The 23937-nt window shown below is 34.6% G+C and overlaps 1 protein-coding gene across 17 annotated transcripts in view; it reads left to right on the top strand.

Moving 5' to 3' along the window:
- LOC138326010 (microtubule-actin cross-linking factor 1-like) overlaps positions 1-23293 on the top strand; it is a 217162-nt gene extending 193869 nt beyond the window's left edge. For 10 of the 17 annotated variants that reach the window (XM_069272102.1, XM_069272097.1, XM_069272092.1 and 7 more), the window contains 13 exons: positions 50-193; positions 311-499; positions 877-1031; positions 1345-1492; positions 1769-1931; positions 2119-2231; positions 6501-6617; positions 7175-7292; positions 9515-9574; positions 12712-12887; positions 18992-19024; positions 19290-19458; positions 21251-23293. In XM_069272102.1, coding sequence (XP_069128203.1) covers positions 50-193; positions 311-499; positions 877-1031; positions 1345-1492; positions 1769-1931; positions 2119-2231; positions 6501-6617; positions 7175-7292; positions 9515-9574; positions 12712-12887; positions 18992-19024; positions 19290-19458; positions 21251-21552 — 1887 coding nt within the window. In that variant the 3' untranslated portion in view covers positions 21553-23293. Of the gene's footprint in view, positions 1-49; positions 194-310; positions 500-876; positions 1032-1344; positions 1493-1768; positions 1932-2118; positions 2232-6500; positions 6618-7174; positions 7293-8767; positions 8801-9514; positions 9575-10538; positions 10572-12711; positions 12888-18991; positions 19025-19289; positions 19547-21250 lie in introns of all 17 variants that reach the window. The other 7 variants (XM_069272103.1, XM_069272094.1, XM_069272095.1 and 4 more) reach the window with 6 other exon arrangements.
- Positions 23294-23937: the final 644 nt, after the last annotated feature.

Here is a 23937-nt window from a genome sequence, read left to right as displayed (position 1 = left end):
CATTTTATTGATCTTTTGAACCACACAATCTATTTTACTCCCTACACAGAGGTTTGAAGAAGATCTGCTGAGACAAGAAGCTAATCTCCGTGAGACGTTAAATATCGGCCAGGACATCATGAAGCGATGCCACCCTGATGCTGTGTCCACCCTCAAACACTGGCTGTCCGTACTGCGGGCTCGCTGGGAGGAAGTACGTATACACGCCAACATTTTACTTATTGTTTTGAGTAAGATCATCATTTTCACATTATGGAGACTGAAAGTTGTGGAAGATTCTCAGTAATCATGTTATATTTCAAATTTTCAGTTGACTGGCATGTGTAAACAGCGAGGCCGTAAACTTGCCGAGGGCCTTGCAGTTCTGCGTAAGAATAATGCCTTACTAGACGAACTGGTCTCGTGGCTGAACGGTGCCGAGAGTACATTGACTGGACTGGACCAGGAACCCATCCCAGGGGACCTACAAGTCATACAGGATCTACTGCAGGATCACCAGGTGGGCGGGGCTAAAACAAGGATACTGCGAGGGCGGGGCTAAAAGAAGGATACTGCGAGGGCGGGGCTAAAAATAGGATACTGCTGTTGAAGGCAGGCTAGTTCTACTCTATATGAGGAGGGTAATAGTATGGCTTTCCTTCTGTTTGGGGAAAGCAGGACTAGCCCTAGAATACCACAGGGGAAATATTGAACTTAGAAATGGCCAACAAGTGTTATTGATTGATGAGTGTGGCTTATGCCAGGTGTAACTGTTACAAGTGGATGAGGCTTAGAAATGTTCAGATGATACGATTTAGGAAAACAAGAACCGTGTTTATATCTGTAGTTGAGCATTATGGGAAGACAATATATCTAATATTCTTTGTTCCTTTACAGCATTTCCAGAATGAAATGTCTTTCAAACAACCAGAAATTGACAAACTGACCAAAGGTGACCGACGCCGGACATCGTCCGTGTCTGGTGAGTCCCATATTCCTATCCTGAAGGGACAGAGTGGACGTCACACTCCAGTGAAGACCAGGACTCCCAGGTGAGGAACATACCTGTATGGTTGCATTGACCAAATCCAATATAACTACTGCTTCGTTAGTGGCACAACTAGTTCACAGTGTCCTACATTCTACCATTTAGACTTGAAAATCAAATTGGCAAACCTGGGCCTTTTGGGCAAAATCTTTAAAAAAATTTACTTCAGATATTTTTTTTTTACTTTGATCCAAATTACAAACTTCAAAAAAATTTCCTCTTTTCATCTTTTTTGACCTAATTATTAACATTATTTGAGGAAAGATCAAAGGATTTGATTTCAGCCATGTTATTACATGTATACCACTTGATTACAGAAAAAGTGATGCTGACGGCCGACGTACACCAGAACCGTCGTGGAAGAATCCACGAATCGGAGCGTTATTTAACAAATGGCGGACAGTATGGCTGATGGCTATGGATCGTCACAGAAAGCTACAGGACGCTCTGGACTATCTCAATGAGGTACGTAGACATTGTATCTAGAATAGCAGTCTATATTTAGATCATATTTATAAAAGAAGTGATATGCCTTAGGACTTGTGTCTCTGTTTACATATTAGTTTCTTTTGTATACCCATATTTGTAGGTAATTTGCAACATCAATATGTTGTTTTCTCTGAAATTGATGTTATGCCCTAAAAAACATGACGTGATACTTGATACCTACCCACAAGGGTAGATAACTCTGTACTATATAAATAAAGAACAGAACTAACACTGATGTGGGATTGACTACAGGTGGAGCGATTAAAGAAGTTTGAGTTTGAGGACTGGAGGAAGCGATACATGCAGTGGATGAGACACAACAAGTCACGCATCATGGAACAATTCCGACGTTACGATCGTGATCGTGACGGACGCGTGTCCCGAGCTGAATTCACCAACTGCATCATGGCCACAAGTAAGTTGAACTTCAGTGGGAAATAGCAATTATATTTTTCTGTGGATTTATAAAGTTAATACTTACCATATTTGACCTAATTAGGATAACCTTTTTATATTTATCTGCATTTAGAATCAGGTATCGTCTGTTATCAGTATACAAGTTTGATACTCCTTGTTACAAGAGATTTGGTGTTTTTCTACAGAATTCCCAACATCACAGCTGGAGATGGAACTTGTAGCCAATCTGTTTGACCGCGATGGAATGGGTCTAATAGACTACAAGGAGTTTGTGTCAGCCCTCCGACCCGACAGAGAGGTCAGTCCTACAAAACCAAATAAATGGCAAATAATTGATTTTAGCAAGTTATGTCTGTAGATTTGGTATATTCTTACCTATAACAACAGATTGGACAAACGATATCCAGTCTTACCTATAACAACAGATTGGACAAACAATATCCAGTCTTACCTATAACAACAGATTGGACAAACGATATCCAGTCTTACCTATAACAACAGATTGGACAAACGATATCCAGTCTTACCTATAACAACAGATTGGACAAACAATATCCAGTCTTACCTATAACAACAGATTGGACAAACGATATCCAGTCTTACCTATAACAACAGGTTGGACAAACGATATCCAGTCTTACCTATAACAACAGGTTGGACAAACGATATCCAGTCTTACCTAGAACAACAGATTGGACAAACAATATCCAGTCTTACCTATAACAACATATTGGACAAACGATATCCAGTCTTACCTATAACAACAGATTGGACAAACGATATCCAGTCTTACCTATAACAACAGATTGGACAAACGATATCCAGTCTTACCTATAACAACAGATTGGACAAATGATATCCAGTCTTACCTATAACAACAGATTGGACAAACGATATCCAGTCTTACCTATAACAACAGATTGGACAAACGATATCCAGTCTTACCTATAACAACAGATTGGACAAACGATATCCAGTCTTACCTATAACAACAGGTTGGACAAACGATATCCAGTCTTACCTAGAACAACAGATTGGACAAACAATATCCAGTCTTACCTATAACAACATATTGGACAAACGATATCCAGTCTTACCTATAACAACAGATTGGACAAACGATATCCAGTCTTACCTATAACAACAGATTGGACAAACGATATCCAGTCTTACCTATAACAACAGATTGGACAAACAATATCCAGTCTTACCTATAACAACAGATTGGACAAACGATATCCAGTCTTACCTATAACAACAGATTGGACAAAGAATACCCAGTCTTACCTATAACAACAGGTTGGACAAACGATATCCAGTCTTACCTATAACAACAGATTGGACAAACAATATCCAGTCTTACCTATAACAACAGATTGGACAAACAATATCCAGTCTTACCTATAACAACAGATTGGACAAACAATATCCAGTCTTACCTATAACAACAGATTGGACAAACGATATCCAGTCTTACCTATAACAACAGATTGGACAAACGATATCCAGTCTTACCTATAACAACAGATTGGACAAACGATATCCAGTCTTACCTATAACAACAGATTGGACAAACAATATCCAGTCTTACCTATAACAACAGATTGGACAAACAATATCCAGTCTTACCCATAACAACAGATTGGACAAACAATATCCAGTCTTACCTATAACAACAGATTGGACAAACAATACCCAGTCTTACCCATAACAACAGGTTGGACAAACAATATCCAGTCTTACCCATAACAACAGATTGGACAAACAATATCCAGTCTTACCTATAACAACAGATTGGACAAACGATATCCAGTCTTACCTATAACAACAGATTGGACAAACAATATCCAGTCTTACCTATAACAACAGATTGGACAAACGATATCCAGTCTTACCTATAACAACAGATTGGACAAGCGATATCCAGTCTTACCTATAACAACAGATTGGACAAGCGATATCCAGTCTTACCTATAACAACAGATTGGACAAGCGATATCCAGTCTTACCTATAACAACAGGTTGGACAAACAATATCCAGTCTTACCTATAACAACAGATTGGACAATCAATATCCAGTCTTACCCATAACAACAGATTGGACAAACAATATCCAGTCTTACCTATAACAACAGATTGGACAAACAATACCCAGTCTTACCCATAACAACAGGTTGGACAAACAATATCCAGTCTTACCCATAACAACAGATTGGACAAACAATATCCAGTCTTACCTATAACAACAGATTGGACAAACGATATCCAGTCTTACCTATAACAACAGATTGGACAAACAATATCCAGTCTTACCTATAACAACAGATTGGACAAACGATATCCAGTCTTACCTATAACAACAGATTGGACAAGCGATATCCAGTCTTGCCTATAACAACAGATTGGACAAGCGATATCCAGTCTTACCTATAACAACAGATTGGACAAGCGATATCCAGTCTTACCTATAACAACAGATTGGACAAACAATATCCAGTCTTACCTATAACAACATATTGGACAAACGATATCCAGTCTTACCTATAACAACAGATTGGACAAACGATATCCAGTCTTACCTATAACAACAGGTTGGACAAACGATATCCAGTCTTACCTAGAACAACAGATTGGACAAACAATATCCAGTCTTACCTATAACAACAGATTGGACAAACGATATCCAGTCTTACCTAAACAACAGATTGGACAAACGATATCCAGTCTTACCTATAACAACATATTGGACAAACGATATCCAGTCTCTTACCTATAACAACAGATTGGACAAACGATATCCAGTCTTACCTATAACAACAGGTTGGACAAACGATATCCAGTCTTACCTAGAACAACAGATTGGACAAACAATATCCAGTCTTACCTATAACAACATATTGGACAAACGATATCCAGTCTTACCTATAACAACAGATTGGACAAACAATATCCAGTCTTACCTATAACAACATATTGGACAAACGATATCCAGTCTTACCTATAACAACAGATTGGACAAACGATATCCAGTCTTACCTATAACAACAGGTTGGACAAACGATATCCAGTCTTACCTAGAAACAACAGATTGGACAAACAATATCCAGTCTTACCTATAACAACAGATTGGACAAACGATATCCAGTCTTACCTATAACAACAGATTGGACAAACGATATCCAGTCTTACCTATAACAACAGATTGGACAAACAATATCCAGTCTTACCTATAACAACAGATTGGACAAACAATATCCAGTCTTACCTATAACAACAGATTGGACAAACGATATCCAGTCTTACCTATAACAACAGATTGGACAAACGGTATCCAGTCTTACCTATAACAACAGATTGGACAAACGGTATCCAGTCTTATCTATAACAACAGATTGGACAAACAATATCCAGTCTTACCTATAACAACAGATTGGACAAACAATATCCAGTCTTACCTATAACAACAGATTGGACAAACAATATCCAGTCTTACCTATAACAACAGATTGGACAAACGATATCCAGTCTTACCTATAACAACAGTTGGACAAACGATATCCAGTCTTACCTATAACAACAGATTGGACAAACGATATCCAGTCTTACCTATAACAACAGATTGGACAAACGATATCCAGTCTTACCTATAACAACAGATTGGACAAACATATCCAGTCTTACCTATAACAACAGATTGGACAAACAATATCCAGTCTTACCTATACAACAGATTGGACAAACAATATCCAGTCTTTCCTATAACAACAGATTGGACAAACGATATCCAGTCTTACCTATAACAACAGATTGGACAAACGATATCCAGTCTTACCTATAACAACAGATTGGACAAACGATATCCAGTCTTACCTATAACAACAGATTGGACAAACGATATCCAGTCTTACCTATAACAACAGATTGGACAAACGATATCCAGTCTTACCTATAACAACAGATTGGACAAACGGTATCCAGTCTTACCTATAACAACAGATTGGACAAACGATATCCAGTCTTACCTATAACAACAGATTGGACAAACAATATCCAGTCTTACCTATAACAACAGATTGGACAAACGATATCCAGTCTTACCTATAACAACAGATTGGACAAACGATATCCAGTCTTACCCATAACAACAGATTGGACAAACAATATCCAGTCTTACCCATAACAACAGATTGGACAAACGATATCCAGTCTTACCTATAACAACAGATTGGACAAACGATATCCAGTCTTACCTATAACAACAGATTGGACAAATGATATCCAGTCTTACCTATAACAACAGATTGGACAAACGATATCCAGTCTTACCTCATTAAAGAGAATTGACGTCATGAGGATGTTGTTAATATTAAAGAAAATATCAGTTATAAGTACAGTGCACCGTGGCGTATAAGCATTTGGTGGTCTTATTTACAAAGCAGAAAAAGCTCAAACCTATGAATGCTTTTCTTATGTTATTTCATTTGCATTTCCAATAAAGGTGTATTTTAAAATTCAGACATAAATTAAGAAATTATTGGGTGTAACTTACCTCTGTTTTTGTTTACAGCCTCAGAAAGTAATCACTGATGCGGAGAAGATCATGGATGCTGTCAAAAACCAAGTGTCCAAATGTACATGTGTCAAACAGTTTAAAATCCATAAGATTGGAGAAGGCAAATATAGGGTAGGTAGAAAAAATGTAGATAAATATAGAGTAGGTAGAAAAAATGTAGATAGAGTAGGTTGAAAAATGTAGATAAATATAGAATAGGTAGAAAAAATGTATACAGATATAGGGTAGGTAGAAAAAATGTAGATAAATATAGAGTAGGTAGAAAAAATGTAGATAAATATAGAGTAGGAAGAAAAATGTAGATAAATATAGAGTAGGTAGAAAAAATGTAGATAAATATAGGGTAGGTAGAAAAAATGTAGATAAAGATAGAGTAGGTAGAAAAAATGTAGATAAATATAGAGTAGGTAGAAAAAATGTAGATAAATATAGGGAACATTAAAGAAAATGTAGATAAATATAGGGTAGACAGAAAAAATGTAGATAAATATAGAGTATGTACAAAGTAATTATATAGAAACTTGGGGAGTTGGAATTGTGTTTAAATAAGGCAGGATAAAAAAAATTCTAGTTAGAAATTTAATATGTGAAATAGCTAGAACCGACTGTTCAAAGTTTAAATGTTAACAGACATCTGTATGACACTAAATATAAATATTCTGTTATAGTTTGGGGATTCCCAGAAGTTACGTTTGGTCCGGATTCTCCGAAGCACTGTGATGGTGCGTGTCGGAGGAGGCTGGGTGGCACTTGATGAATTCTTGGTGAAAAATGACCCATGTCGAGGTACGTATTTACCTATTATCTGTATTCAAATAGATCTTTGTAGATTCTGTATCTATATGTAGAGATATGCTAGAGTAATGATTAGGACTTCATGTATCAACTTACATTGGAAATGATGCTGATTATGTTGAGTTATCTTTGAAGTCATATGCTGTAAAATCTATAAAGAAATATACTTGTATAGAAATATCTGAGAGCTATCATGAGAAATATAACATGTAATTTATTTATTTTATTTATTTATTTTTCTTTTTCTTAATTGGTCGGATTACAAAGAGTTGTGACTGTGGGAGTGCAGTGCCCAAGAGACCATTTATTTTGCAGAAGTTAATATCAATAAAAAGTGAAATCTGAAAATGCTCTCAGATATTTACAATATGTTAAATGTCCTTCTATATAGACATTTTACAATCCAGTTGTTTAACATTTTATTATCTTAATAAGAATTGTCTTACTGATTGTATAATCACTGATTTTTTTATTTTTTTTGAAATGTTTATATCTTATGGAAATTCAAATGTTTTAATTGAAATTCAAACAAAATGGATTCCCAAAGAATATTTGAGTTCAGGTGATTAATGTTAAATGACTGGACACTATCATGGTTAAAGCAGAACATACATAAGTTGTATATGTTTCTGTTGAAAGTGATTACTTCCATCTTCGTTAGGAAATGTGTATCATTTTCAATTTTGTTATTATCATTCTGATCAGATTTGCATCCCCACTCATTCATGTCGGTATAAACTGAGGCCTGCATCACTAAGTTGTCATCTTCATCCACAATGGAAACATCCCATAATATCCTCAGTGATTATCTCCCTTGTGTTTTAGTACTCCCATTGCTCACTAGGTGGAGCTGTGATGTACATAAATTTCTCACCTTTACTAACTTGGCTTGCTCCACTACATCGTTACAATTTTAAAATTTTAGGTAAAATTTGCATACTTTTTATCAGGTGTGTTTTGTACCTGTCTGAATTGTGATTTATTCGGTTAATTTTGTCTGTATATATATCTTCATTTTTGCTTGGCTGTATAGTAGGTTTAATTTATGGAATCAAATGTAAAAAAAAAAAAAAAAAAAAAAAAAATTCATTACCTAACATTATTTGAGGGTAAAAGGGAAAAAATGGAAAGTATGATTATGCATCTGATTAGAACAAAAAATAGAAAAAGGAGCACAGTTTTAGTTTGAATTGAGTTGCCTGTTCAGTTTTGATTTCTCCTTTACATTGATGATGCATGCAGCTGCCACGAGTCTGCGCTCTACATCACAGCGCCTGTGTTCTACCCGCTCCGCATGTGATCATATTATATCTGACAAAAACAATTACTGCTTCAGTGGCGGAATGAAGATCATGTCTCATTTATTGATTATCTCCCCTTATCAAACCTTAATTATGTGTACTAATTAATTAAGATGTAATTAGCATACTAGCATCTCATTGGTTACCATGTAATCCACCCCACAGACTTTAACAAACACTTTGAATCGTGCCCAGTCTGTAAGTAATTGTCAACATTTTTACGGGAATTCATGTTTGTAGTTCATTTTTCACAAGTTTGTTTGCTCTGAATTCTACAGCTGAAAACACAATTTTCCACCTAAATTGCCCATTCTTAGGAATGGTTGTTTGAAATATAAAGCAAATTTTCAAAATGGTTTAGTGAACAACAATATTGTTAAGAAAAGTGTTTAAATGGTCGAATCAGACCAGAAGAGTCAATTTGATATGAACTGAATGTAAAGATAGACTGTGATTCAGTTGTGGAATTGAGCTGTAGTTTTTGCCGGAGTTTTAACAGATTCCAGTTGTTGTGAGAGTTTATTATGGGCATGTTGCTTCGCTGTTGTTTCCCACCCAGTGCCATACCACCTATACCGCATGTTCTAACGGTGTCCGCCTTCCCTTCCTAAATCCTACTGCCATTATCCATCACATCATCATCTTCAAACCTGTGTTGGATAAACAATATTTTGTCTATATAAACAACATATATATATACTTCCTTTTCAGCTTTCCAATCAGTATCTTGTATGTTAGCGTAAAAACTGCACCTTCAACTTTGCTTTTTTCTGGTGAATTTTGTCTTAAACACTCAGCATACTTATTTGTTTTGATGTTTATTTGTTTCTCGTCTTTTCTATTCAATGTTTATTTATATATTTGTATATTGTCTGTTTCATGTTTTTCTCCACTTTCTCTTTCCCACCAAAGTTGGTTTGCGAAGACGTAATCGGTTTCGCTTCAAAATACAGATACAACCCTCTGAACTCAGTACGTCTTTTGTCGTCACGGCGACAGGAATGCTGTTATGCAGATTTTTGCATCAGAACCCTGTTTTTAATACCTTAATTTATTAATACCTCTCTTCCTTTCTTAGCTGAGTATTGTAAGTTAGTGCAGCCTCTGTGTACAAGCTTCAATCAGTTCTTTTTGTCCGTAAATTACGTCGACATTGTATGTTAAGTGTGTATTTTGGCATGAATTGTGTTAGCTTGTGTTTTGTAGTTGTGAGGTAATTGTGTATATGTGACAGAATGAGCTATAGCATCGCTGTATATTGGTGAAAGTAAAGTTCAGTTTTGATTCTTCAAAATCTGATTCTTTCTTTCGGGAACCTTATGATGAGAAAGAATTCTGAGAAAAATATAAAGACAAAGAAATAATGATATGGAATGGTTTGCATGAAAAGAAACCTGTCCATTGTCTATATGTTGATTGGTACTTGGAAACAAGGTTAGGGCAGGTTGCAGCTTAGGAACACTCCTGCTTGGACATGTGGCTATTTGATTATCTCTCTTAATTTTCATCTTCAGTTTCCTGTTTTAAAGCACATTAAATTTCCGTTTTTTCAAATTCTCTCTTTTAAATGAAGACTTTATTCACTCTGGTTTTTAATACTTCAAACTATGGACTGATTGTTTTACACCTTTTTTTTTATTTTTCATTAGCCAAAAAAAAGCAACAAAATGTAATTTGACATTTATTAAACTTCATTGTAATGATTCACTTCTCTGTGTGACGGTCTTATTTCTGTCTCGCAGTGTTGTTTATATTGTGTTATGTCACAAAAATATTTTAGCTTTCTTTACTTAATGCATCAGATTTAAGTTGTTATCGCCTTCACATAAGGCGACATTTGAAATCGTGTACTTTACAGAAAGTTTTTATCTTTAAAAAAGTGTTTTCAATAAACTATATATCTTAAACTTTATGTAAATTTTTTAAATTCTTAAAGCGCAACCTCAATATAGTTATCCGCTGTCTCCAGGTAATCGGTGATCAGGTATATGTCAGGTGATTTCTGGTGCCTCAACTCAATGTTATGGTTTACCGTAAAAAATACAACATTATCAAAAGTAGGGCATATTTCTTCATTTTATACTAAACTTTATTCAAAACCATTTTCAGAGTATGTCCATTCCTTACAGTTTCATTTCTTATGAAAGTAAATATTTCTCAGATCTAGTATAGATTTTTTTGAAGTGTATAAATATGAATGGTAACTAAAAGTAAATTTTGTCATAGAGTTTGAATTTTGTCATGTTGAGATCACCTGAAATCCACTGTACATATTTTTGTTATTTATATGGCATTATATACGGTTATTAATTATCTATTAAGACAATCTTTACCTAATATGGTTGTTGTTAATTAATGTTATGATATATGGTTTATATATGTATTATGAAGTTATTGTTGTGTATGCTCACTGACCCAGTATTAATGCTTCTATATATATGTTTCTGTCCTTATATGGAAGTCTATAATATTGATATTAGCTAACATGACCTATATTTGTCCTTAAGTCGTCCCTGGGAAGTAAGGATTTCCATCAGTTTGTTTACCACCTTTGTGACTAAACCTATTGCTAGGTTTTGTTATTGTTTACAGATATTTGATTTATGAACCCGAACACTCCACTAGTTCCTTAGGTATATAAGCAATATAGACATAAATTAGAGGATGATTTCATTTAAATCTCTGCTGCTTTTTGGGATTAAATGTGGAACCCCTAGGTTACAGTTTAATGTTTCAATAAAGCTGAAAATTTCTCTGTAGTTGAGTGAGATGGTATATATATACGTACTAGTGTTCAATCAGAGACACTGAAAATAAACACAGAACAATGAAATCCTTAAATTTGTATTTAAAATGAAAGAATAGAACCATGTACATTAACTTAGAAAACCATGCCTATAGTTTTACCCTGGCTGATTGTCCACTAATGGTGTGACCAATTTGCTCAAAAATAGTTTGGCAGGGAAACGAGCTTTACGAAGAGAGGTGACGGTTTACTGAGGTAGCTGGGGTTGTAGGCTGGTGGAATCTGAAAATGTTAATTAGTATTTAGTTATTAATCTGGTGGCTCTTAAATATGTGTTGTATGTTCTGATTGTATAATATTTTAGACATGTTTTACTTACAATGCTTTTCGAGGACTTAATTGGTTTAACAGATTTGGAAGGTGAAATGTAGGGTAACTTAATTGGTACAAGAATTGAACTCCCACTTAAACTTTAAAAAAAGTTTAAATTCATACTTTCAACACTTATAATTGGTCCAAACCAAATCGTTCCAATCTTGAGTAATCTTGACGGACTTATCCCATGTTACAACAGAAGGTTGATTATATGGCCCATATATTACTATATCGTTGTATAACCTTGTCTAACTGCATGTCAAGTTCATTATTGATTATCATGTTAATTGCTATGAAATATAATAATGATGAATTACCAATAATACCCCTGAAATTCCTTTTGCTATTTGATATCAAAACTGACCATGTTAAATCCTGAATGTATGGTGTGGACCCGCTTTGTTCAGATATTGTCATAACTTGAAAAGTTTAATCTCTAAAACTGTCATAAGGTTAGAAATCAGAAAGTGAATTATAAGATGACAATGATAAAATTGCATCCCTGCTGATTACATTAATTCTACTGAAGTTGATAAATGATAAATATTTATTGATTATATAATTGGTTTGTAAAGTACAAATATTTTCTTAGCATTGCAGTCACACATTTAGATAAGATATTAAAGTTGTTTTGATGGGGAAGTGTCTAAGGATGACTTTAAGCTGTGTAACAGCTGAGCATGTGTTGATGGTAAAGGGCTCCATGGGGGAGTTTCTTTTCAAGATATTTGAATGGCATATAAAAAATTTTAATTGTGAATTCTTTGGATCCCCCATTGAGCCCCTCCAACATTTGTAATAGTGTTTGGGGAGTACAAACATATCTATTATATCGGGATGTTTGTGGTATAAAAATAATTCACTGTATCTGTAGAATATGTCAATTATAAATGTCCTGTTTTGTGGGGATTACTATTATCTGTGAATTATCTCACTTAGATATAAAATTTTGCTTTATCTAATTTCTGTTTTCTCTTGTGCTTTACAGCGAGAGGCAGAACCAACGTGGAGCTTAGAGAACAATTTGTATTGGCTGACGGTGTGAGCCAATCAATGTCAGGCTTTGTGACGCGAAGTCCGGGAGGAAGTGATCGTAGTTCCACCCCTTCTGGGATGTCGTGGAGCACACGATCACCGAGCTCTGCCAGTGGTCCCATCACAAAGGTATGCTTTTAACCAAATAATACATACTAAATGTACCGATACACACATACAAATGTACAAATACATACATAATAAATGTACGATACACACATACAAATATACAAATACATACATAATAAATGTACCGATACACACATACAAATGTACAAATACATACATACTTATTGTACCGATACACACATACAAATGTACAAATACATATATAATAAATGTACGATACACACATACAAATGTACAAATACATACATAATAAATGTACGATACACACATACAAATGTACAAATACATACATAATAAATGTACGATACACACATACAAATGTACAAATACACACATAATAAATGTACGATACACACATACAAATGTACAAATACATACATAATAAATGTACCGATACACACATACAAATGTACAAATACATACATAATAAATGTACCATACACACATACAAATGTACAAATACATACATAATAAATGTACCGATACACACATACAAATGTACAAATACATACATAATAAATGTACGATACACACATACAAATGTACAAATGTTCAAAACAAAACGTCTCACTTGAATGCCCCACACACGTATGTGGATGAAGACTAACTGGCAACAACATTTTAGCGATGTCTATACAAGTTTTATGAATACTTACTGTATATCTATGATAAAGGTTCCTAAATAACAGGAATGTTATCATTTCTAAGTATTTTATTGTGTGCTCTTGTCGGTATTTCCAATCTGCCTCAAAACGAAAGTAGCGATCGAAAGCACCTTCCGCCATTTTGTGTACGCATGGGAAACAAACAGGCTAGCATGAATATATTCTGTTAAACAGACATATTTAACCAATGTTTAATACTTCTGGTGCATACATTTCTTCATTATTATGTAATTTCAATACTTACTTGACTTCAAAACGTAAGTTGCTTATAGTAAGTTTAAGAAAAATACAAAACTAAAAGCAAGATGACTATAGTCTGTTTTAGAAATAAACATCTGAAAAAGGTCTCGAATAACGGTGCCCCCCTAAGCCATTTAACCATGCCTGGCGCCCTCATTAGGGAAAATACGGTACAAATGTACAAGAACATACATACTAAATGTGCAAATACACACATACAAAATGTACCAATACATGCATACAAAATATACAAATACACACATACAAAATCTACCAATACACACATACAAAATGTACCAAAACATGCATACAAAATATACAAACACACAAATACAAAATCTGCAATACACACATACTTAATGTACCAATACACACATACTTAATGTACCAATACACACATAATAAATGTACCAATACACACATAATAAATGTACCAATACACACATACTTAATGTACCAATACACACATAATAAATGTACCAATACACACATAATAATGTACAAACCAAATAATGTACAATACACACATATAAGTACACACATACACTACACACACATAATAAATGTAAATACACACATATAAATGTACAATACACACATAATAATGTACCAATACACACATACACTAAATGTACCAATACACCAATACACACATACTTAATGTACCAATCAACTATATGTACCAATACACACATACAAAATGTACCAATACACACATACAAAATGTACCAATACACACATACTTAATGTACCAATACACACATACTTAATGTACCAATACACACATAATAAATGTACCAATACACACATAATAAATGTACCAATACACACATACTTAATGTACCAATACACACATAATAAATGTACCAATACACACATACAAAATGTACCAATACACACATACAAAATGTACCAATACACACATACTTAATGTACCAATACACACATACTTAATGTACCAATACACACATACAAAATGTACCAATACACACATACAAAATGTACCAATACACACATAAAAATGTACCAATACACACATACTTAATGTACCAATACACACATACTTAATGTACCAATACACACACATACAAAATGTACCAATACACACATACAAAATGTACCAATACACACATACAAAATGTACCAATACACACATACAAAATGTACCAATACACACATACAAAATGTACCAATACACACATACAAAATGTACCAATACACACATACATATAAATTACCAATACACACATACAAAATGTACCAATACACACATACTTAATGTACCAATACACACATACTTAATGTACCAATACACACATACAAATGTACCAATACACACATACAAAATGTACCAATACACACATACTTAATGTACCAATACACACATACAAAATGTACCAATACACACATACAAAATGTACCAATACACACATACAAAATGTACCAATACACACATACAAAATGTACCAATACACACATACAAAATGTACCAATACACACATACAAAATGTACCAATACACACATACTTAATGTACCAATACACACATACTTAATGTACCAATACACACATATTAAATGTACCAATACACACATACTAAATGTACCAATACACACATACTTAATGTACCAATACACACATAATAAATGTACCAATACACATATACTTAATGTACCAATACACACATATTAAATGTACCAATACACACATACTTAATGTACCAATACACACATACAAAATGTACCAATACACACATACTTAATGTACCAATACACACATACTTAATGTACCAATACACACATACAAAATGTACCAATACACACATATTAAATGTACCAATACACACATACTTAATGTACCAATACACACATACAAAATGTACCAATACACACATACAAAATGTACCAATACACACATACTTAATGTACCAATACACACATACAAAATGCACCAACACACACATACAAAATGTACCAATACACACATAATAAATGTACCAATAAACACATAATAAATGTACCAATACACACATACTTAATGTACCAATACACACATACAAAATGCACCAACACACACATACAAAATGTACCAACACACCCATACAAAATGTACCAATACACATAATAAATGTACCAATACACACATAAAAAATGTACCAATACACACACACAAAATGTACCGATACACACATACCAAATGTAACCAGAGATCCCAGAGGGATCTTGGCGCCCACCAAAGAATGATCTATAACTGACAAAGGAAAGATGGATCTTTTCTCTACTTTTTAAACGTTTTCAAACATACTACATATAAAAAATTTGAGACAGATCGCTTCAGTACCTATTGAGAAATAGCGGTAACAAACTTCAACTATCAAAATCCAAGATATCTCCTTGACGGCCATCTTGTTGATCAATCGGTCTCAAATCACAATATGCACAACTAGGGCCCTAGGGGAACCTACACGTGTATTTTGAGAAAGATCCATTCAATACTTTCTGAGAAATAGCGATAACAAACTTTGAATATAAAAATCCAAGATGGCTGCCTGGCAGCAATTTTGTTGACCGATCGGTCCCAAATCACAATATGCACAACTAGGGCCCTAGGGGAACCTACATATGAATTTTTGGACAGATCCCTTCAGTACTTTCTGAGAAATAGCGATAACAAACTTTGAATAACAAAATCCAAGATGGCTGCCTGGCAGCCATCTTGTTGACTGATCGGTCCCAAAATGCAATAGGCACAACTAGGTCCCTAGTGGAACCTACTTATGAAATTTGAGACAGATCCCTTCAGTACTATCTGAGAAATAGCCATAACAAACTTTAACTATCAAAATCCAAGATGGCGGCCTGGCGACCATCTTGTTGACCGATCATTCCCAAAATGCAATATGCACAACAAGGGCCTTAGGGGAACCTACATATTAAATTTGAGAAAGATCCCTTCAGCACTTTTTGAGAAATAGGGATATCAAACCTTAACTTTCAAAATCCAAGATGGCCGCCAGGCGGCCATCTTGTTTTTCCTATCAGCCTCAAAATCTGTATGGCACAAAGGGTAACCTCCATGTGAAGTTTGAACAAAATTCCTTCAGTAGTTCTCAAGAAATATCGATAACAAACTTCAACTGCCAAAATCAAAGATGGCTGCCTGGCGGCCATCTTGTTTTTCCGATCAGCCTCAAAATTTGTATGGCACAACTAGGGACCAAGGGTACCCTCCATGTGAAGTTTGAACAAAATCCCTTCAGTAGTTCTCAAGAAATATTGATAACAAACTTCAACTGCCAAAATCAAAGATGGCTGCCTGGCGGCCATCTTGTTTTTCCGATCAGCTTAAAAATCTGTATGGCACAACTTGGGACCAAGGGTAACTTCCATGTGAAGTTTGAACAAAATTCCTTCAGTGGTTCTCAAGAAATATTGATAACAAACTTCAACTGCCAAAATCAAAGATGGCTGCCTGGCGGCCATCTTGTTTTTCCGATCAGCCTCAAAATCTGTATGGCACAAATATGGACCAAGGGGACCTTCCATGTGAAGTTTGAACAAAATCCCTGCAGCAGTTTTTAATAAATAGTAATAACAAGCATTGTTTACGGACGGACGACGGACGACTGACCATGGACGCAGGGCTATTTGAATAGCCCACCATCTGATGATGGTGGGCTAACAATACACACATACAAAATCTACCAATACACAAATACAAAATGTACCAATACACACATACAAAATGTACCAACACACACATAATAAATGTACTAATACACAAATACAAAATGCACCAACACACACATACTTAATGTACCAATACACACATAATAAATGTACCAATACACAAATACAAAATGTACCAATACACACATACTTAATGTACCAATACACACATACAAAATGTACCAATACACACATACAAAATGTACCAATACACACATACAAAATGTACCAATACACAAATACAAAATGTACCAATACACACATACAAAATGTACCAATACATGCATACAAAATATACAAATACACAAATACAAAATCTGCAATACACACATACTTAATGTACCAATACACACATACTTAATGTACCAATACACACATACTTAATGTACCAATACACACATAATAAATGTACCAATACACACATACTTAATGTACCAATACACACATATTAAATGTACCAATACACACATACAAAATGTACCAATACACACATACTTAATGTACCAATACACACATACTTAATGTACCAATACACACATACAAAATGTACCAATACACACATACTTAATGTACCAATACACACATACAAAATGTACCAATACACACATACTTAATGTACCAATACACACATACAAAATGTACCAATACACACATACTTAATGTACCAATACACACATAATAAATGTACCAATACACACATAATAAATGTACCAATACACACATATTAAATGTACCAATACACACATACAAAATGTACCAATACACACATACTTAATGTACCAATACACACATACAAAATGTACCAATACACACATAATAAATGTACCAATACACAAATACAAAATGCACCAACACACACATACAAAATGCACCAATACACACATACAAAATGTACCAACACACACATACTAAATGTACCAATACACACATACAAAATGTACCAATGCACACATACAAAATGTACCGATACACACATACCAAATGTAACAATACACAAATACAAAATCTACCAGTACACGCATATAAAATGTACCAATACACACTTGCAAAATGTAGAAATACACATGTACAAAATGTACCAATTAACACATACAAAATGTACCAATTTAAGTTTAGAATTCTGCAATCATTGCAATCCTGTATTAAAACTTTATTACCGTATTTGACCCAATAAGTGCCCAGGGCGTTTTAAAATTTGAAATAAAAAAAAATGAAAAAAATGAAAAGAGGCTGATAAGAAAAAATTACTGCAAATCCATACAGGCCTCAAAAAGGGTGAGGGGTGCTTACAGGGACATGGGCGCTTATTGGGTCAAATACGGTACATTGTATGTGGAATTTATCACAAGAACTTGTATACAGGTATGATGTAGTTTGATAGATGACAGTTTATTCAATACTCTCTGTTTTAAAACTGTTGAATTGAGTCATGACATTGATTGAAGTTTCTGTTTAACTTAATGCTATCATAGCCTAGGAGGAGGTTTTCTAGACCTAACACGTTGGTAAGTAGTCACAAATGTGTCTGATTCACAGGAAAATTTAGCTGACAAGTTTACTTACAGACAACTTTCAATGAGAGCTATTGCACCTTGTAAACACTTTTATTTTTGTATACCAAGTTTTAAAAATAAAATAAACATGTTTACTATGTTTTGACTTATATGGTGACTACCGGTAAATCAAAATTAGAGAAGAGTGAAGTATAAATAGAACATCACCCAATCTATGACATCTGTATCAGTGAAGTCTATTGGTGCCTTGTTACAGATCCGAGAGAAGACCCAGTACGCGACACCATGGCGACAGCGTGTCAAGGATAGTCCTGACGGTGAGGTCAGACAGATTCTATCCCACACAGAACCAGATGGCACAAGGATCATGAGGTCAAAAATGGCCCGTGATCTCCGCAGTCCCAGGGACATTCATAGCCCTGGAGGTCAGTATCGATATCCCACATGTCATGTAATCATAGCCCTGGAGGTCAGTATCCATATCCCACATGTCATGTAATCATAGCCCTGGAGGTCAGTATCCATATCCCACATGTCATGTAATCAAGGTTAATTTGGTGTATTTCAGACTTATATATTGATGATCCATCATCTCAAACATTTTGTCAGCATTTGTTGTTTGCCAGTGATTAACCTTTCTGATATACATTGTAAGACAGGCATCATCTTTTATTAGGTCACCTGAGACGAAGTCTCAAGTGACCTATTCTAATCGCCTTTTGTCCGTCGTCGTCCGTCGTCCGTCGTCCGTCGTGCGTCGTGCGTCGTCCGTCGTCCGTCGTATGTCCGTAAACAATTTACATTTTCGACTTCTTCTCCAAAACTGCTGAAGCAATTTCAATGAAATTTTGCAGAAACCTTCTTAGGCATAAGGCCAATCAAAATTGTGAATTATATGGTCCCCACCCCCCAGGGGGCTGTGGGAGGGGCCAAAAGGGGTAAAATTGAGTAAAATTTCAAAAATCTTCTTCTCTACTCACAGATGTGGTAGAATCAAATACTCTTCATAGATAGAAAGGTCTTAAGGTCCTTTACAAAAATTGTGAATTATATGACACTGGGGTCTCTAGTTTCCGCCTGGGGAGGGGGTTAAGTTTACTATAGTTTATATTGGGAAAACACATTTTTGCGCATTATTTGGTCATTTGTAATAGGAAATGAGTCAAATGTTGTCAGAATTATCAGTATGAGATGGCCATTTAATCCTATTAACAAATTTTCTATGACTGACCCCCAGGGGCCTTAGGGGCGGGGTCAAAAGGGGTCAAATAGGCTAAAACTTCAAAAATCTTCTTCTGAAATACTGGAACTGGTAGAATCAAATACTTTTCATAAATAGAAAGGTCTTAAGGTCCTTTACAAAAATTGTGAATTATATGACCCTGGGGTCTCACGTTTCCCCCTGGGGAGGGGGTCAAGTTTACTATAGTTTATATAGGGAAATCACATTTATGAACATTATCATATAATTTTTTTCATAGGAAATTAGTCAAACTGGGTTAGAATTATTAGCCTGAGATAGCATTTTAACATCATATCCATATTGTTCATGGCTGACCCCCAGGGGCCAGAGGGGCGGAGCCAAAAGGGGTCAAAGTGGTAATTTCAAAAATCTTCTTTTTGAATTCACAGATTTGATGGACCCAGATACTCTTGATAGATTGGAAGGTCTTAAGGCCCTTTACAAAAAATTGTGAATTTCATGGTCCTGGGATCTCAGATTTTCCCCTGGGGAGGGGGTCAAATTTACTATAGTTTATAAAGGAAAAACACATTTAAGAACATTATTTGCTTAGTTTTCATAGGAAATTAGTCAATCTGGGTTAGAATTATTAGCCTGAGATAGCATTTTAACATCATATTCATATTGGTCTTGGCCGATCCCCAGGGACGAGAGGGGCGGGGCCAAAAGGGGTCCAAATGGATAACATTTCAAAAATCTTTCTTCTGAATTCACATAATCTTCATAGATTAAAAAGTCAAATTTATAAAATCACTGACTGACTTCAAGGGCCTGATGGGCCAATATATAGTGTTTATATGCATGTCTTTGTTTCATTCTGTATCCGAAATCAGGTGACCGTTAAGGCCTATGGGCCTCTTGTTTTAATTAATTTTACTCGGTAAAAGCATGCTCTGTAACTTTGAAAGAGTGAGAAATATTTTATTGTATAAAAATTGAATTGAAATATTCCAAAATGATCTTTGTGTTTTCAGCGACACCGAGTCGAAGTTCTAGTCGGGCCAGTACAAGCAGTCGACCACCAAGCCGAGCCGACAGTGAAACATCTGAAACCAGTGAACCGGAAATTTTTACAACAGTACAAAAAGAGACACGAAAAATTGGAGGTCGAAGTGAGACCACTATGACTTATCAGACCCATGTTGTACAAACAAGAACTGCTGTTCCGGCCGCGAATGTCCGCGTTAGTACACCGACACGTGTAGGAACACCCACTCGCGTAGGAACACCAACATCACGAGGCTCAAAGATACCTACACCTTACAAGAAAAAGTGATTTGGTGACTTTAAGACAAGGACCAACATTTAGACATTTGAGTGGCAACCACTCTCATATAGGCATTTAATGATTTAATTTAGCAGGTTGTCTTTTTCATGTTTCACCTACCAATCTACATCTATAACCAAATCATGTGACCAAGGACAAGCAATCTGATTGGCTGAGTCAAGTCAAATAAAAATTTCGTCATTTACTTTATTCTATGAAAGAACCGGACATATTCCACTTAGATGAAGATTTGGGGGAATCTTCATTGTATGTGTAAAATTTACAGAAGAACGTTCGGAGAGATATAAATAAAGTGATAAAGAAGCCATCAACAAAGTAATAGTAGAAAGGTCTTCAGTACCTACAGCTTTAGTAGACACCCGCGTGACTTCAAATGCATTTTACATGTATTTTTAGATTATAATCGTACATTTTCTTTTTTAATTTTTCTTAGATATGCATAGGTCTTTATTCCTTTTAAATGAAAAACTCACGAAAAAATTATGATTTGAAAAAAATGTTGTGCTTATTGCTAAGTATAATCAAAGAACTATAAAATAAAATTGCTGTTCATTTGTTAAACTACATTTAATATCACATAAATAAACAAAGTTTAATGAAGAAATATGAAATAATTCCACGATTTCATGGTGCTTGTGTGTATCTGTTGATAGAACCCCATGTGCTCCCGTGTGTTGATGTTGTCATCGTAGTGAAACTGTTTTTGTATTTTTGTTATCGTTTGACTGGCTTCGTGTCATTCTATATGCCCTGATTACATTAGTTACCATGGTTACCATTGCCATCTTTATTACGGTAAACACGCTTTTACTTTGCAATTTTCCATAAAAGTTAATGTTTAACTTTTGATAAAAAAATCAGTGCAACTTTCAGGAAATCAGAAGGAAGAAGACCCCATCATTCTATCAAATTCATCTTTTGCACATTTTAGTTCGAATTTGAGAGATTTCACCTCATGGGGAAAATATCTATACTTAGGAATGACGCGATGCCTAGTATTATCACGAGTGAATTAAGTCCGCTGGAACTCAAATGTTGTGATATCATTTATAGCGGAAACATTTTCGTTAAGCTGTTTTAGTGGACCCTGTGTATAAATATAACCGGGTTTTTATAGTCTAATGAATATGTATATATTGAGTTTAACCACCTTACTAGTTAGGAACTCATTTTCTACACCATTATTCCTCAAGTATTCACATCAGTACGCTAATTTATGTAAATTACATTAACCTATTTACATATTCAGAAGAATATGTAAATACGAATATTTGAACAAAGTTATTATCATTTGCATTTGTTGATGTTAGTTATACAGTTTGGATTAGTTAATTTGGATGTATTTTTATACATGGTATGTAAATGAGAGAGAGCACAGTCCATGTGGTGGTCTGCTGTGTGACAGAGAGAAATTTATTTATTTATCGTCTCCTGGGACATTGTTTAATTAGGTGGATCATATGTATGCATATCAAAATGATATTTCCACTACAAGTGCTTTTCACAGAATGTATGTATATACCGGTATACTGTTTATATAATCTGTCATCCCTGTACTTAATGTGTGTGGATGTGTGAAAAGTTCTTCTATCATACAAATAATGTGTACGGTCAATTATCAAGCTTGCTGTAATGATCACTGACAATATATGTAAACATGTGATACTTTGTTTACTACACGATTACTGATAATAATTGCTGATTGACTATTATAAATATATATATATATAAGATGCAAGTCGTATAATAAATATTCAGCTGGTGTTAATATTTGTGAATTTTTACTATTACATAAAATAACTTATAATGCCTGGGTATTTGTGTGGTCCTCTTATTTTATTTATTATACCATATTCTCCTTTATATATCACAAAACAAGCACATGACACTTTTGTTTATTCATGAAGACGCCTTCAGAATATGTATTACTTTGTGAATGGTTTACAATAAAAATGATTTGCCTCCATAAAAATCAAATTTTATTCCAATATTGTAGGTCATGAAATATGAAATGCTAAATATAGTACATTTTGGACAATTAAGATGTCTGTGTCCAGAATGATATTAGTCCCATAAAAAGGGCATTTCTCTTTGACAACATGAATTATTCATCCTTTGATTAAAATTACAGGAACGAAGAGATCAATTGATAGTATTGACATTCAACAATAGTATAATATTATTTGAAATATTGAAGTTCTATTCTATCAAATTCATCTTTTGCACATTTTAGTTCGAATTTGAGAGATTTCACCTCATGGGGAAAATATCTATACTTAGGAATGACGCGATGCCTAGTATTATCACGAGTGAATTAAGTCCGCTGGAACTCAAATGTTGTGATATCATTTATAGCGGAAACATTTTCGTTAA

This window comes from Argopecten irradians, chromosome 6, assembly GCF_041381155.1.
Source record: "Argopecten irradians isolate NY chromosome 6, Ai_NY, whole genome shotgun sequence".
Taxonomy (NCBI): domain Eukaryota; kingdom Metazoa; phylum Mollusca; class Bivalvia; order Pectinida; family Pectinidae; genus Argopecten; species Argopecten irradians.
Note: the sequence above shows the minus strand (reverse complement) of the source record. Positions and strands in the feature narration are given on the sequence as shown.